This window comes from Natrix helvetica (assembly GCF_964273705.1).
Source record: "Natrix helvetica genome assembly, chromosome: 1".
Classification (NCBI taxonomy): Eukaryota; Metazoa; Chordata; class Lepidosauria; order Squamata; family Natricidae; genus Natrix; species Natrix helvetica.
Genome location: NC_138548.1, coordinates 14,328,660 through 14,343,354, shown reverse-complemented (window position 1 = coordinate 14,343,354; position 14,695 = coordinate 14,328,660). Strand labels below are relative to the sequence as shown.

The 14,695-nt window shown below is 46.5% G+C and overlaps 1 protein-coding gene across 1 annotated transcript in view; it reads right to left on the bottom strand.

The window, feature by feature from the left end:
* NCAN (neurocan) overlaps positions 1-14,695 on the bottom strand; it is a gene marked incomplete at both ends in the record, with an annotated part of 110,716 nt that overhangs the window by 25,335 nt on the left and 70,686 nt on the right. The window contains 2 exons of the mRNA XM_081938741.1: positions 355-471; positions 9,319-10,695. Coding sequence (XP_081794867.1) covers positions 355-471; positions 9,319-10,695 — 1,494 coding nt within the window. The remainder of the gene's footprint in view (positions 1-354; positions 472-9,318; positions 10,696-14,695) is intronic.

The window sequence follows — 14,695 nt, the reverse complement described above, 5'->3', positions numbered from 1 at the left end:
GGGAACAGGCTCCTGCTGTTCCTCTGCCTCACTGATGTCTGACTCTGAAGGCAGCTGATAATTGGCATACGGCTCTGGCCCCCTCTCTGCCTCCGACACAGAGCCCTCACCAGAGCTTTCCCCAGACTCCAGGACTGGCCCATGTTCCTCCCCAAACTTTTCACTGTCCGAATCTGCTGTGGGCCACAACACTGTATACTGTTTCACAGTGGTTTACAACTCGCTCTAAGTGGTTTACGTAGATAGCATATTGTCCCCAACCATTTTACCCACCTCGGAAGGACTACCAGTATGGGAATTGACTCCCGTAAACTTTTCCAACTTTCTCCTACCCACCCACCCCAATCTCCTCACCTATTTCACAGTTTTCGCCTGTGAATCCTGGCAGACAGTGGCAGCTGGAAAGGTTTCCACTCGACTGGCAGATGCCCCCATGCAAACACGGATCGTTATCACAAGGGTCAGTTTCGGCTGCAAAAAAAGAAACAAGGGGGAGATGAGGAGGAAGGTTTTTTTTGCTATTGTTGTTGTTCACTTAACAAACGTGGCAAAAAGGGTCATAAAAAGGGGGGAAAACTCGCTTAACAAATTTCTCACTTAGCAACATAAATTTTGCACTCAATTTAAGTTTCTCCTTAGTTCTAGGTTGCTTCTCTCCTTGATTATTTTTCATGCATTGCTTCTTGTCCTACCCTCAAGTGCTTTGGAGAATAGCTTGACTCCCTCTTCTTTGTGGTAGCTCCTCAAATATTGGAAGACTGCTCTCATGCTACCCCCAGTTGTTATTGTAGACATACCCAGTTCCTGCAACCGTTCTTCATATGTTTTAGCCTCCGGTCCCCTAATCCTCTTTGTTGCTCTTCTCTGCACTCTTTCTAGAGTTTCCACATCTTTTTAATATCGTGGCAACCAAAACCGGATGCAATATTGCTAGTGTGATCACCCTCCACAAATAGAATGGGTACACTCCAGACCATCACGACCCCTTAAAGACTGTTATGTCATGAGACCTTGGAAGCACCTTCTCCGTAGCTTCCCCAGTCCTTTGGAACAGCCTTCCACTTGAGATCCAGAAAGCCTCTATCTTTTTAGCCTTCTGAAAGAACATAGAGACCAGGGTGTTCCCTGAAAGATTGAGCTACGTCAATGATGGCAAATCCATGACATGTGTTTCATGCCCAAGGCAGGGCTAGAATTCACAGTCTCCTGGTGATTGGCTCAAAGTCACCCAGCCGGTTTTCGTTTTATTATTTATTTATTCCTTCATTTGTATCCTGCCTTTATTAGTTTTACAAACAACTCAAGGCAGTGAACATGTCCCACATACCTTCCTCCCCATTTTTCTCTCAACAACAACCCTGTGAGGTGGTTTGGACAGAGAGAGAGAAGGTGATTGGCCCAAAAGCTGGCTGTCATGGCTAAAGCTGGGCTTGAACAAGGTGGGACTAGAACTCACACTCTCCTGGTTTCTAGACTGGCGCCTTAACCTCTAGACCAGACTGGCTTTCTGTGTTTACTGATTTGCATTGTACAGGCAGTCCTCGACTTACAACCACAAGCGAGTCCAAAATTTCTGTTGTTAAGTGAGACATTTATTAAGTGAGCTTTGCCCCATGTTATGACCTTCCTTGCCACCGTTGTGAAGTGAATCGCTGCAGAGGATAAGTTGGTAACCCGGTTGTTGAGGGAATCTGGCTTGCCCCATTGGCTCATCGAAAGGTCCCAAAGGGGAAACCCGTTATCTCGGGACACAGCGACAGTCATAAATATGAGCCAATTGCCAAGCAACTGAATCTTGATCACATGATCACGGGGAATGCTGCAAAGGTCATAACTGTGAAAATCGGTCGTGCGCCCCTTTTTTCAGTGCCGTTGAAACTTTGAACGGTCACTAAACGAACTGTTGTAAGTCAAGAACTATCTGTATTTCTTAATTTACTGTATTTTTCGGAGTATAAGATGCACCCTTTCCCCCCCAAAAAAGAGGGTGAAAATCTGGGTGCGTCTTATACACCAAATACAGCAATTTCTTTTGCCTCCAGAAACCCCTTTGCAAAAATGGACGTGCAGAGGGTTTGGGAGGCTTGCAAAGTGCTCCTGGGGGCTGGGGAGGGCAAAAATGAGCAAAAACCAGGCTGTTTTTGCTTGTTTTTGCCCCCACCCACCCCCCAGGAGCACTCTACAAGCCTCCCAAAGCCTCTGCATGCCCCACCTCTTTTTTTCCAAAAAACGGGCCATTGTTTGCTCATTTGGGGGGGGCAACCCCCAGGAGCACTCTACAAGCCTCCCAAAGCTCTGCATGCCCCCTCCCCACTTCTTCTTTTTTTTTTTTTTTGCAAAAAATGAGGCGTGCAGAGGGTTTGGGAGGCCTGCAGAGTGTGTTTTTTAAATTTTCCTCTTCAAAATCATGGTGCGTCTTATAGTCTGGAAAATACGGTAGCTAGTGAATTGTAAGGAGCAGCCACGGTAGGAGGCCAAATGAAGGAGATGCTTCAGAGGCTGGGCCGTGGGAGGCATTAAATTGCACTCACTTGTCGCTTGTTCCCCTCTTGCCTGCTTGCCTGCCTGACATAGAATAACTATTCCAGCCCTCTGACCCAGATTGGCACCTCCCTGCCCTCCTCCTCTACTGGATTCGCATTATCTCTAGGCAAGCACTTTGCTCTGATGAGTGACACTGCGGCTGAGTGGGTTGCTTTGCCCTGCCTCAATTGGTCCTCCCTTGCTCAAAGGCCTTTCCTGATTTTTGCAAATGCTGGTGGAGCAAAGAACGCCAGCTTGAGTGCTCTGCTGTGTCTGCCAGTGTGTCCCCCCTGCCTTTTGCCTCAATGAAAAGCACAACATTGCTTCCACCATGTGACGGGCAGAGCTTTGAACAGCTCACAAGCCAGTAGTGGCCCATGGCCTAGGGACCTCTGCTCTAGTACCTTAATCATTACACCAAATCCTAGGGCAGGGATGGCTAACCTTTTTCTAAGGTGTGGCAAAACGCTATCCCGGGTGTGCCTGCTCACCTGTTCATGCATGAGCAATTCAATTCAATTTATTAGCGCTTATAGACCGCCCCCTCTCCCGAAAGGGACTCGGGGCGGTGTACAGTCCATGTCAAAGAACAAAATTAAAACAATTAAAATTACTAAATGGACAATATATATATACAAATATAAAATAGATGGCTAAGAGGAGGATAAAAGATGTGCAGGACTGTATTGCTAATAAATAATTAAAATAAACAGACATTAAAATCCCAATACCCAATAAAATTAAGTCTACGGAATAATCCCCTTAAAAACCAGTAAAAATATAAATGCCAGGAGATAGGCGTTGAAATTATGCCAGGCCAGCCAGTCGGAACAGGTGAGTCTTTAGTTTCTGCCGGAAGGAGCGGAAGTCGGTGGTGGTTCTAATGTCGGGGGGGAGGTCATTCCAGAGGGTTGGGCCCATCACAGAGAAGGCTCTACTCCTTGGCGTCGCCCACTGGCATTGCCTAGCGGACGGCACCAGGAGAAGCCCCTCCCTGTGAGAGCGAATTGGCCGCTGGGATGTATGTGGGAGGACGCGATCCCGCAGGTAACTGGGCCCTATGCCATGGAGCGCTTTAAAGATGGTGGTCAAAACCTTGAAACGCACCCGAAAGACCACAGGCAGCCAGTGCAGCTCGCGCAGGAGCGGTGTTACATGGGAGTACCTGGTACTCCCTATGACTGCCCGCGCGGCTGCGTTCTGGACTAGCTGCAGTCTTCGGGCGCGTCCCAAGGGAAGCCCCATGTAGAGAGCATTACAGTAGTCCAGGCGAGACGTCACCAGTGCATGAGTGACCGTGCGTAGGGCCTCTCGGTCCAGGAGGGGGCGCAATTGGCGCACCAGGCGAACCTGGTGGAACGCCCCCCTTGCCACGGCTGCCACATGGTCATCCATTGACAGCTGGGCATCTAGGAGGACGCCCAAATTGCGCGCCCGTTCCACAGGGGGCAGCTGTTCGCCCCCTATGGTCAGCGCTGGAATCAGCTGACTGAACCGAGGTGCCGGTAGCCACAGCCACTCAGTCTTGGAAGGGTTGAGTTTGAGTCTGTTGTCCCCCATCCAGACCCTGACGGCTTCCAAACACCGGGACATCACTTCGACAGCCTCACTGGGGTGGTTTGGGGTTGAAACGTACAGCTGAGTATCATCAGCGTACAGATGGTATTCAACCCCAAAACCATGGATGATCTCCCCCAGCGGCTTCACATATGCGTTGAACAGGAGGGGCGAAAGGACCGATCCCTGCGGCACCCCACAAGTGAGTGACCTCAGGGTCGACCTCTGCCCCCCCGTCAACACACATTGCGACCGGTCGGAGAGGTAGGAGCCGAACCACTGTAAAACGGTGCCTCCGACTCCCATCCCCTCCAGCCGGCGCAATAGGATACCATGGTCGATGGTATCAAAAGCCGCTGAGAGATCTAATACTCCCATGTGGTGTGTGTGTGTGTGGAATTTTCACCCTCCGCAGGCTCCGGAGGCTTTCCTGAAGCTTGGGGAGAGCGAAAATGGCAGCCTTCGGGGAGACTGAGGTAGGCTGTGTTCACCCACCTTAGGCTTCAGGAAAGCTTCCGGAGCCTGGGGAGGGCGAAAAACATGCCCAACGGGCCAACCAGAAGTTCATTCCCAAACTTCTGGTTGGGCCGTTGGGCCTGCTTTTCGTCCTCTCTAAGCCCCAGAGGCTTTCCTGAAGCCTGGACAGGGTGAAAACGGCCTCCCCCGGCCCTCTAGAAGGCTGGAAATCAGCTGGCCAGCACACATATGTGCACCGGAGTTGAGGGCTGCTGTGCTGGCAAATATGGTCCTAGGACTTTCTTAGAATTTACAGGACTAGAACTCATAGCCTCCCAGTTTCTTGCCTCGTGCCTTAACTGCTGGATCCAACTAGCTGTGCAGTATTTTCTTCCAGCATCACATGGAGTTGTGAAATCCAGGGGGGGGGAGGAAATCATTTTAGTTAAGGCGTTCCAGACAGGGTCTAGCTAGATGGGGCTACGTCTGCCCTGATTCACATTTGGCCCTTCCCGTCTGAATCCCTGCAGAGTTGTACAACTTCTGGGCAGAAGCTGCATCGTAATTCCTGATGCACCAACAAGAGGCAGGTTATTTAGGGCTGGGGAAATCATTTTATCCAGATTCAAAGGTGCTTTACTATTTCCGTGAAGCAGGTCACTCCATCCTAACAATCTAGGGTGGACAGAGGTATTTTACGGACTATGGGTCACTTCCCACAGGCTCTTCAAATCCAGCCTGTGGCAGTGTCGGTGTCGACAGATTTGGCAGGTGGTGGAGTGGTGTCGGCAACACCACAACACTCCCAATTTCTCATGTGGCCCTTTGAGAATATTAATTGCTCAGCCCCGATCTAGGGAGTAAATCATAAATTCTTACTTTTGCAGTGAAGTCTAATGTTCCTATCGAAGTTAAGTATGTAATCATTGCTCTCGTGACACACATGCATTTTGCAACACAGGTAGTCTTTGACTTACAATAGTTTGTTTAGTGACCGTTCGACAGCACTGAAAAAAATGACCATTAGGACTTATGGCCATTTTTCACACTTATGACCATTGCAACACCCCCATAGTCACGTGATCAAAATTCAGACACTTGGCAACTGACTCATATTTATGATGGCTCGGGTTTTGTGACCCCCTTTTGCGACCTTCCTACAAGCAGAATTAATGGGGAAACCAGAGTCGCTTTACAACCAGGTTACTAACCTAACAACTGCTGTGATTCACTTAACCAACATGGCAAGAAAGATCATAAAATGGGGCAATACTTGCTTAATAAATGTCTCACTTAGCAACAGAAATCTTTTTAAAATGACGAGGAACTAGGAATTAAAGATGCTTGGAGGGAATTAAAACCAGAGGAAAAATATATACTTTCTATTCAAATATGCATATATCATGGTCAAGAATTGACATGATATGGAGTTCATCGGAACTGCAAGAGAATATACAAGAAGTACATGTGGAGTCAAATACCTGGGCAAACCATAACCCAATAAAGGTAAAATGGAAAGAACAAACAAGAAAACCAAGATGGACATTAAAACAGTCAGTATTGGAAGATAAAGAGTTTGTACAGGAAATGGAGTTCTTCAAAAAGAATAAAAATGGAGAAACGTCCCTGCAAAATGTATGGGATACTGCTAAAGCATATTCCAGGGGATTAGTGATCTCCAATATAGGAAGGAAGAATAAGGAGAAGAAGAAAAGACAAAAGGAATTAGTAGAAGAATATAAAAGACTTGAAGCGGAATTACAGAGAGGCCCACAAAAAACAAATGTTAAAAATCAAATGGAACTAGTAAAACATGAATTAAATATTTTAGAGAAAGAGGAACAAGCACAAAAAATCAAAGCAGCCAGAAAAAAAACTTTTTTGAAAACGGAAATAAGCTGGCATTTAGACTCAAAAAAATGAAAGAAAAAAACTGATACAAAAGTTACGAGACGAGACGGGTACAATCCAGCATAAAAATGAAGATAAGAAAAAAATAATAAAAGAATTTTATGAAACTATATAGCAAAACAACAGAAATCTTGGCCTCAATTGTGATTGTAAGTCAAGGGTTTCCCATATTCACAGTTCTGTGGTCCAAAGGAAGAAATATAGGGGAATTTTGGGTTCTTGGGTGTGTGTGTGTGTGTGTGTAAGGAAACTGTGGGGAAGCATTTTGTATATTTAGCAGGGGTGGTGGTGGAAATCTAGGGAGCCATGTTAGTCGTCTGGGTTCCGTGAGGATGACATGATCTGCTTTGTAACCACATTAGGAACAAGAGAATAAATCCAGCCAATCAATACCCCGAATGTATTTTCCGCAAAAGTGCATTACGAGCTTTGCAAAACACAAGCAGAGACTTTAGTACGGTTGTGTCAAAAGCCCCGTTTCAAATCGTAACGAGTGACAGTCCCAAGGGTTTAGCTGTTCAAAGCCTTTGTAGTTAGGGGGGGGGAAAAAGTGACATCCCAAAAACGCTTTTGGGGGAACAGGATTCAGTTAGCTGCAAGTGTCGCTTGACACAGTAGGGAGTCTTGAATAGCGCGGCCCTTCCAGCAAAGCACAAATTATGCCAACTGCCAATTTTTCTCTCTCCTCTCTGCCTCTGGAAGAGTCCCCTGTTCCTTTCTGCACCTGGAGAAGACGTCGCAACTCAACTTGCAACCATTCATTTGGTCACTGTTCAGAGTGACCATGTTTCCCCGAAAAAATGACCCACCTTGAAAAGAAGCCCTATTGTCAGGCCTACAGCCATCTTTTCTTTTGGATCTTTGGCCTGCCACACTTTCTATTATTCTACTATGCATTTTCTATTGTGGGAAAATGGGAGGGGGGATTGTAAGGAGTGAGATGCTATGTAGCCATAACAACATTCTTTCTAGAAAGCCAAGGTCATCCTATGTCTCTGCACCTCTGCACCTGACCGGAATTGGATAGGTGGAACTGCCAGCATGGCAGTGGGAGATTGGACCATGTGATGGACTTGTGGATGTGGGGGCAAGATCTTGAACTTTCAACTAGGTGGGGAAAATCGGGAAGCTTTCAGATTCGGGTTTTCCCAGATGTGCTAACATGGCTCTCTTAATAAATTGGAACTTTGAACAACACTTTCCCTTGGACTCTGATTTACTTTTGGATGCTATTTGGAATGCTAACACCTATCATGTTTTTCAGCACATGTTTTTATCATATGCTAAAATTAAGCCCTACCTTCAAAATTAGCCCTAATTAAGATCCCGTCCAACCTGGGGTGCAGGGGGTGGGGTGCACAGGTAAAAATTAAGCTAGGGCGGGGATGGATAGGTGGAGCTGCCCTACTTACCAAGCCTCACACACCCCGACATCTGCCTCACCTTGCAGGCCAACCTCTTCTGCAGCTGCTTGCCACCACTTCCGTGTGTCGTCCCTGGCCTCCGTTTTGCCATCAGAGGCTTCCAGAAAGCCCCTTGTAGCCGATAACAGAGCTCCAGAGTTCTTTTATTGGCTACAGAAGCCTTCCGGAAAGCCGCTGAAGGTGAAATGGAAGCCAGGGGACATTGCGCAGGTCAATCCGGGGGCCGTTTCCCAGCTGCAGAGAGCTTTCTGGAAGGCTCTGATGGCGAAACAGAAGCCAGGAGTGAAGCGTGTGAGTGGCGGCAAGGAGCCGCAGAAGAAGTGGACCGGAAGAGGGCTCCTGCTGGGAGGGGTTGTTGGTGCCGCCACAACAAGGTGAGTCAGTAATTAGACCCCCCTGAAAATAAGCCCTGGCTGTTTTTTCAGGGGTCCAAAGAAAATATGACTGGGTCTTCTTTTCGAGGAAACACGGTACAACAGCACTGAAAAAAGTGACTTATGACCTCTATTCAGTTACAACCATTGCAGCAACTCCATGGTCACATGATCAAAATCGGGGGCACTTAGCAACCATGTATTTTTGATAGTTGCAGCATCCTGGGGTCATGTGACCACATTTTACAATGGTTTTGCCCAAAACGGGCCTTTCCTTCCATTTTGGGCAGAACTGTACTCCGAGCGAATCATTGGTTCACTTAACAATTGCAGTGTTCACTTAATAACAATAGCCGCTTTACTATTGTAGTGGCTGCTTAATAACCACTGTGAAAACGGTTGTACATTTGACTTACGGCTGTGATGGACAGGCTCCGTTACAGTCGACAGTCGAGGAATTTAGTCCTTGGAACTCTTGTTCAAAAGGATCACATAAGAGGGATCAGAAAAGACCCCTGGCTTGCCTAAGATCAGAGCATGTTAAGTTGCATCTGTTAGGATCACCAGGTATCTCAAGGGCTTAGTGGGACGACACACACTTTGTATGCTTATCAGTTCCATCCTGAACCTCCCCAATTTAAAATAACAGAAACAATCCAAGACCATTCTTGTAAAAGTGCCTCCATTCCTGAATTCAGGCATTCTCCTGAACGTGGATGGGCCTTCATCTTCCAGGATCTCACTAGCTAGCATGATTTTGGCTGGGGTTTTTGTGAGTTGAATTCATTTTCCCTCCACCTCAAGCACAAAGTCCAGAAGTGGTTTCCAAGTCAAGTGAAAACAGAGTTAACAATAGCTTTTTCTTTGATTAGGACAGTCAATTTAGTCATCTCCATTAATTCCAAAAATGAAACTTTGAAACCCTTCCTGTGGCTACGTAAGGATGGGGAATTCCTAAGAACTTATATGCGAGAAGGAACGGAGCTGATGTATGTCTGGTGGCCTATCTGTCTTCACATCACATCTTCTTCCCTCCCCACAAAGACACTGTGCAAAGGGGGTGGGATTCTTACCAAGCAAGCTGTCATTCATCTCCTGGGCCCACACCAGACGGGGGATTCCTTTGAGTGCTGGTGCATCTTCTTTCTCTTCTCCGCTCCCACTGTCAGTCTCCATGGGGAGAAAGTCCCCAGCGACAGAGGGGATGTATCCTTCCTGGTCCATCTTGGCTTCCGCCTCTCTCTCGGTGGGATAGATGGACGGTTGTGAGCTTGGAACCACAAACGAGTTGTCGAAGGCAGCTGGCTGCGGTATGTGTATGAACTTTGAGGTGCTGTGGAGCATGAATGGAGTCCTCACCTCAGGCAAACTCAAGGCTGTGGTCTCCTCTCCATACTTGGCCTCATCTGGAAGAGATTGAGCAGAAGAAAAGAAGACGGTGTGATTGTGAGCAGGAGGTCCTGCAGTGGCACCTTTCGGCCAATGGTAGCCACCATTGTCTTCCTCCGAGCTTTCATGGCGACTTTGCTCTACCGTGCTGGATTCAAGGTGGCCCTCCGTGCTTTGAGTAGCCTGTTCCCAGCTACCTTGTGCCTCAGAAAGATCTAGGACTTCAGTAAACGTGGAACCATCTGGAGGCCCCAGGATTGCTTTGTTAGCTCTGGTGGTCTCCATACTATCTTGGTGATCGTAGTCCACCAACCAGGCTTCAGTTTTCTCAGGGAGGAATTGAGCTTCCTGCAAATACACATTTCCTGGTGTTGGGGAGATGACGTCTTTTGGGGAGAATGTCACAGCTTCTTCTCCCCTCAGTTCAGACGCCTCTTCTGAATTTTGGCCACTCTGTTTTAAGACGGTGTCTTTTCCCGCGATGTGGAGGAGGCTCATTGTCTCCTCTTGGTTAACAAAATGCAGAGTTTCTGGCTCTGTTTCTCCATCAGCATCTTCTGGAAAGTTTTGGTGGACCTCAAACACAGGTCCTGGAAGCTCTTCGCCAAAGCTCATTGTTTTGAGGTGATTTTCTCGGGAACCGTAATCATACTCTCCACTTGACTCATCAATGTGTGGCTTGTTCCTCCGGTGGTCAGAGGACAGGAGGGATTCTGCTGGGGTAACCCCCTGTCCATGGCCAGAAAAGTCATCTTCATGGTCTCCAGCTTGGGTCATCCCTTGAAGATAGTCGCTTCGCATGCTGGTCTCCACAGAAGTAAGTTCAGGATCGTATCCTGTAGTCACAGCAACTTTCTGCAAATCAAGTAGAACATTAGCCGAGACGGAGAATGATATGGGAACGTACTCATTGTATACGTCCTTCTCCTGGCTTCTTGGTCCAGAAATGGTCCAATATCCTTGGTTGGTTCTTTCAGCACTTGCGTCTTCCAAGGAATGAGGTGTTGATGCAGGAGAAAAGGAGGTTTCCTTGGGGCCTTGATTCTCAAGCAATGGCAACACTGGGAAGATATACAAACATATGCATATATTAGGAGTGTACAGTGCTTCCAATCTAATCCCCAAAAATGCTTCAGAACATGCAGGGGTGTGAATACAGCATCTGTCACTAACTTTTTAAAGTACCACATTTTTCGGAGTATAAGACACATCAAGATTTTGAAGAGGCAAATTTTTAAAAAAGTTTTTACACTCTGCAGACCTCCCAAAAATGGCCCTTTTTTTCGCAAAAAACGGGTCTGTTTTTTATCAAAGAAAGGCCATGCATAGCTTTTAGGAAGATTATAGAGTACTCCTGGGGGCTGGGGGGGAACGGGCAAAAAATTGCCTATTTCTTGCTCATTTTTGCCCTACCCAGCTCCCAGGAGCACTCTGGAAGCCTCCTAAAGACTATGCATGGCCATTTTGGTGAAGAGGGTGGGGTTTTGAGAGGCCAAAATGCTGTATTCAGTGTCTAAGATGCACCCAGATTTTCACCCTCTTTTTTGAGGGAAAAAGATGTGTCATATACTCCGAAAAATACTGTAGCCCTGTCTTTTCCTGGGATCATATACCCAGGATAGCTTCAAATCTTAGTGTCAGGCCTGGAAGCCATCTAATAAAATGGAACTTTGAGGAACTTCAAGCCTTGGAGTCTTTTTTCATTGGGGGTTTTACTTGAAACCCTGACATTTAGGATAAGATGCAGCTGCTTTAAAGAGTTGCAGACAGATATTGGGTTCATATCCCCATGTACTCCAAAATACAGTTTGAAACAGAATCCAAAGTACAGCATACCCGTGATAGACAAAAGTGGGCTCCTATCCAGTAAAAGAGACACAGTGAAACTGTTGCAGAAAATCAGGAGACTCGGACTGCGAGATCCACACCTTACGTAGCTCCCCCTCAACTCCTGGCAATAAAAATTTCCCTTAGGGGCAATTTGACTTTTTGTTTCAACTGCTCCCTTGGACCAGGTTTGTGGTCCACTTGATCTGTCCCTTCGGTAACCTTTTTGGTTTTCTTTCTCCTGGCCCCACCTAATGGGACCGTTTGTTCTTTCTAACCAATATCTGTTTCAACCTTTTGTCTCCCTACTTCTTCAGTGTCAACCATTTCATGTCAAAGATACACAGGTGGAGGGCACTGATGTCAGAGCCTCTCTCTCTTTTCTTTTTTGTAAAACAAAAACAAACAAAAAACCACTTAAACCCATCAACAAAGACAAATACGCAAGTTAAAACAACACAGGAACTAAATGTTTCATTGAGACTCTTCTTTTCTTTTTTCTTTTCCTCCTTGAGGCTTGTTACCCATCCTGGTAACTGACTATATCTCAGGGTTTTTTTCTAAGTATCCTGTCCACCCAGGGCTACACACTTTACAACTCTTTTCTTCTTCTTTGTTCTGGGGTGTTCAGTGTCTTCTCTTTTCTACTTTTTGGATCTCCCAGCAAGCGCTGGCCTATTTTTAAAGATCCAAAGTTTTCTATATCCATCTTTAGATCTCCCAGCAAAGGCTGGCATATTTTTAAAGATCAAGATGTATAGAGTAACATGTATTGAAGAGGCATTTGAGGAACGCTTCCTTTACCACCCATGTTGTAGGATACTTGCCACTGACCTGAGGTCCCGGAGAATCACGGTCACCAACAGGAACTGCAGTGACTTAACCACCCACGCAATTCTAGACCCTCATTAGGATACGCCGGTTCCGTTAGGAAGGGATGCTATCCTGGGCTCAGGGGGGTGATCGGGCCCCCTTTTCCACTCTCAACTGAGTGGGTCTACAATTCCCACAATACTTGCCTGCAGGCATCTTCTGATCTCAGCCGGCGCTATTTATGAGCTTGTCTTGATCTCGTGGTAGTTCTTGGATCGGTCGGTGTCCACCAAGTGCCCAGGGGGGTCGTAAGTCTCCTTCCAGAGAAACTCTCTGTTGGTGCCTGAAGGTAAGACTAGACGGCCTCAATTGGGCACTGGTCGGTCCGTGCCGTCCTCAGCGAAATATCGCTCCTCAATCTCCTGGCTGAGTCTCGCCATAAATGTTGCAGAAAATCAGGAGACTCGGACTGCGAGATCAAGGAAAGCTTTATTTGGCCAAATAGGTCAGATAGAGATAGCAATTTTGAACATCTGAACAGCGTTCTAATCACAACACACGTTCTTATAGTATGTTCAAAGCATCAAAAACATGGAAATATGTTAGCTCATTTCTATTGGCTAAGCAGATTATATTGTGCTGCCCTTTCGTGTCTAGGCTGCAGTTGGCATGCAGGAAGCACTAGTTTCATACTGACTTGTGTGGTTAAGCTCTATGTCTCACTCGCAAGCGAGACCTCCAACTGACTTGGCCTACTTACAGCAGGTGTTGCAGTTTGACATTTGAATTTCCTGAGTTCAAGCTTCCTGTTCTTCTTCAAGACTCAGTAAATGTATAACAAGATGGAAGGGATAGACGGGTCCCTCAGGAGATCTTCTAGTCTGACCCTGTTTCATGTTCACTCTTATGTCCAAATCTCGCTTTATGTCCTGCCTTAAAACCTCATTTTAATGTACAGGTAATCCTCGTTTAGCGACCATAATTAGGACTAGCAACCTGGCCATTAAACAAAACGGCTGCTAAATGAAACTGCCACTGTGCTTACAATCTTATTTCAGTCTTGCTATTCTCTGTAAACTTCCAAAGATTGTAAATGGGAGGATTGGTCATAAAGTTACATTTTCATCACCATCATAATTGTCAATGGTCACTAAATGAGGCAGTTGCCAAGTGAGGACTACTGGTACAGTAATGGTAAGGGAATATCTCTAGCTTGTGGGGCACGGTGGCCTAGCGGTTAAGACACTGTGTGGTTGGAAGGTTGTTAGTTCAAGATCCAAATACCGAAAAATATGAGCGAGCTTTCATTATTTTTTCCTGCTGCTGCCAACCTAGCAGTTAAAAAGCATGTAAATGCAAGTAGATAAATAGGTACCATTTCAGAAAGATAACAGTGTTCTGTGCACCTGTTGGTCACATGACCACAGAAGCATCTTCGGACAACACTGATTCTTCGGCTGTGAATCAGACATGAACACACACACACACACACACACACCAGTTGGACACAACTGGGCAGGGGAAACCTTTATCTTTTTATCGCTAACTTAGAAAGGTCCATGAAACTGAAGCGAAGGGCACTATGGTATTTTCATCATATAACGGTGCTATCATCATGCAAATAAAATATACCATATAGACATTTAGTCCATGGCGTGCAAAGTTCATTGCTGGCTCAGGAATTCTGGGAGCTGAAGTCCACAAGTCATAAGTTTGCCGTAGCTACCCACTATGATTTTGATGAACTTGACTTAAAATCTGTTAAACCAAGATTTCAGTCTCTGTGCCACCTTCTATTAAAGTTTCTCCCCTTCCCCTGTTGCTCGCTCTCCCATGGCCAGCCCATCTGTCTGGGTGTTAATAAGTACAGGAAAGTGGCACCTCTCCATCTGGGCCTCCGAAAGTGCCTGCGTGGAAGGGCTGCATCATAGTTATTTGGCAACGGTTACAATGCCAAGGAGCATGTGGGAATGGTTTCTGTGGCAACTTCCTCCTTATTAGCTGCATCGCCTTGCAGCTACGGTCCTTTGAGCTAATGGGGTTCAGCAGGGGGATTCCTAAATTTCTAAGGTTCTTAAACTCCCTGGGAGGGTTTGGGGCTGGGGTTGAGAGTGGGGGGGAGAGAAGGAGGGCTAGGATAAGCAGAGCAAGATGAAGAGTCTGTAGGAAGACCCTTGAATGTTGTGGAGTTTGTAGGGACGTGTGTGTGTGTGTGTGTGTGTGTGTGTGTGAGAGAGAGAGAGAGAGAGAGAGAGAGAGGGAGGGAGGGAGAGAGAGAGAATGTACAGCAGAAAGGGGGGGGACAGATTCTATAGCAAGAATTGGCTTTCAGTATTTACATATCTACCTATTAATTGCTCTCTACTTTCTTCTCTGTACCTGTCTGTGTTTATGTCTATGATAGGTTTGCCTAGCTCTTTA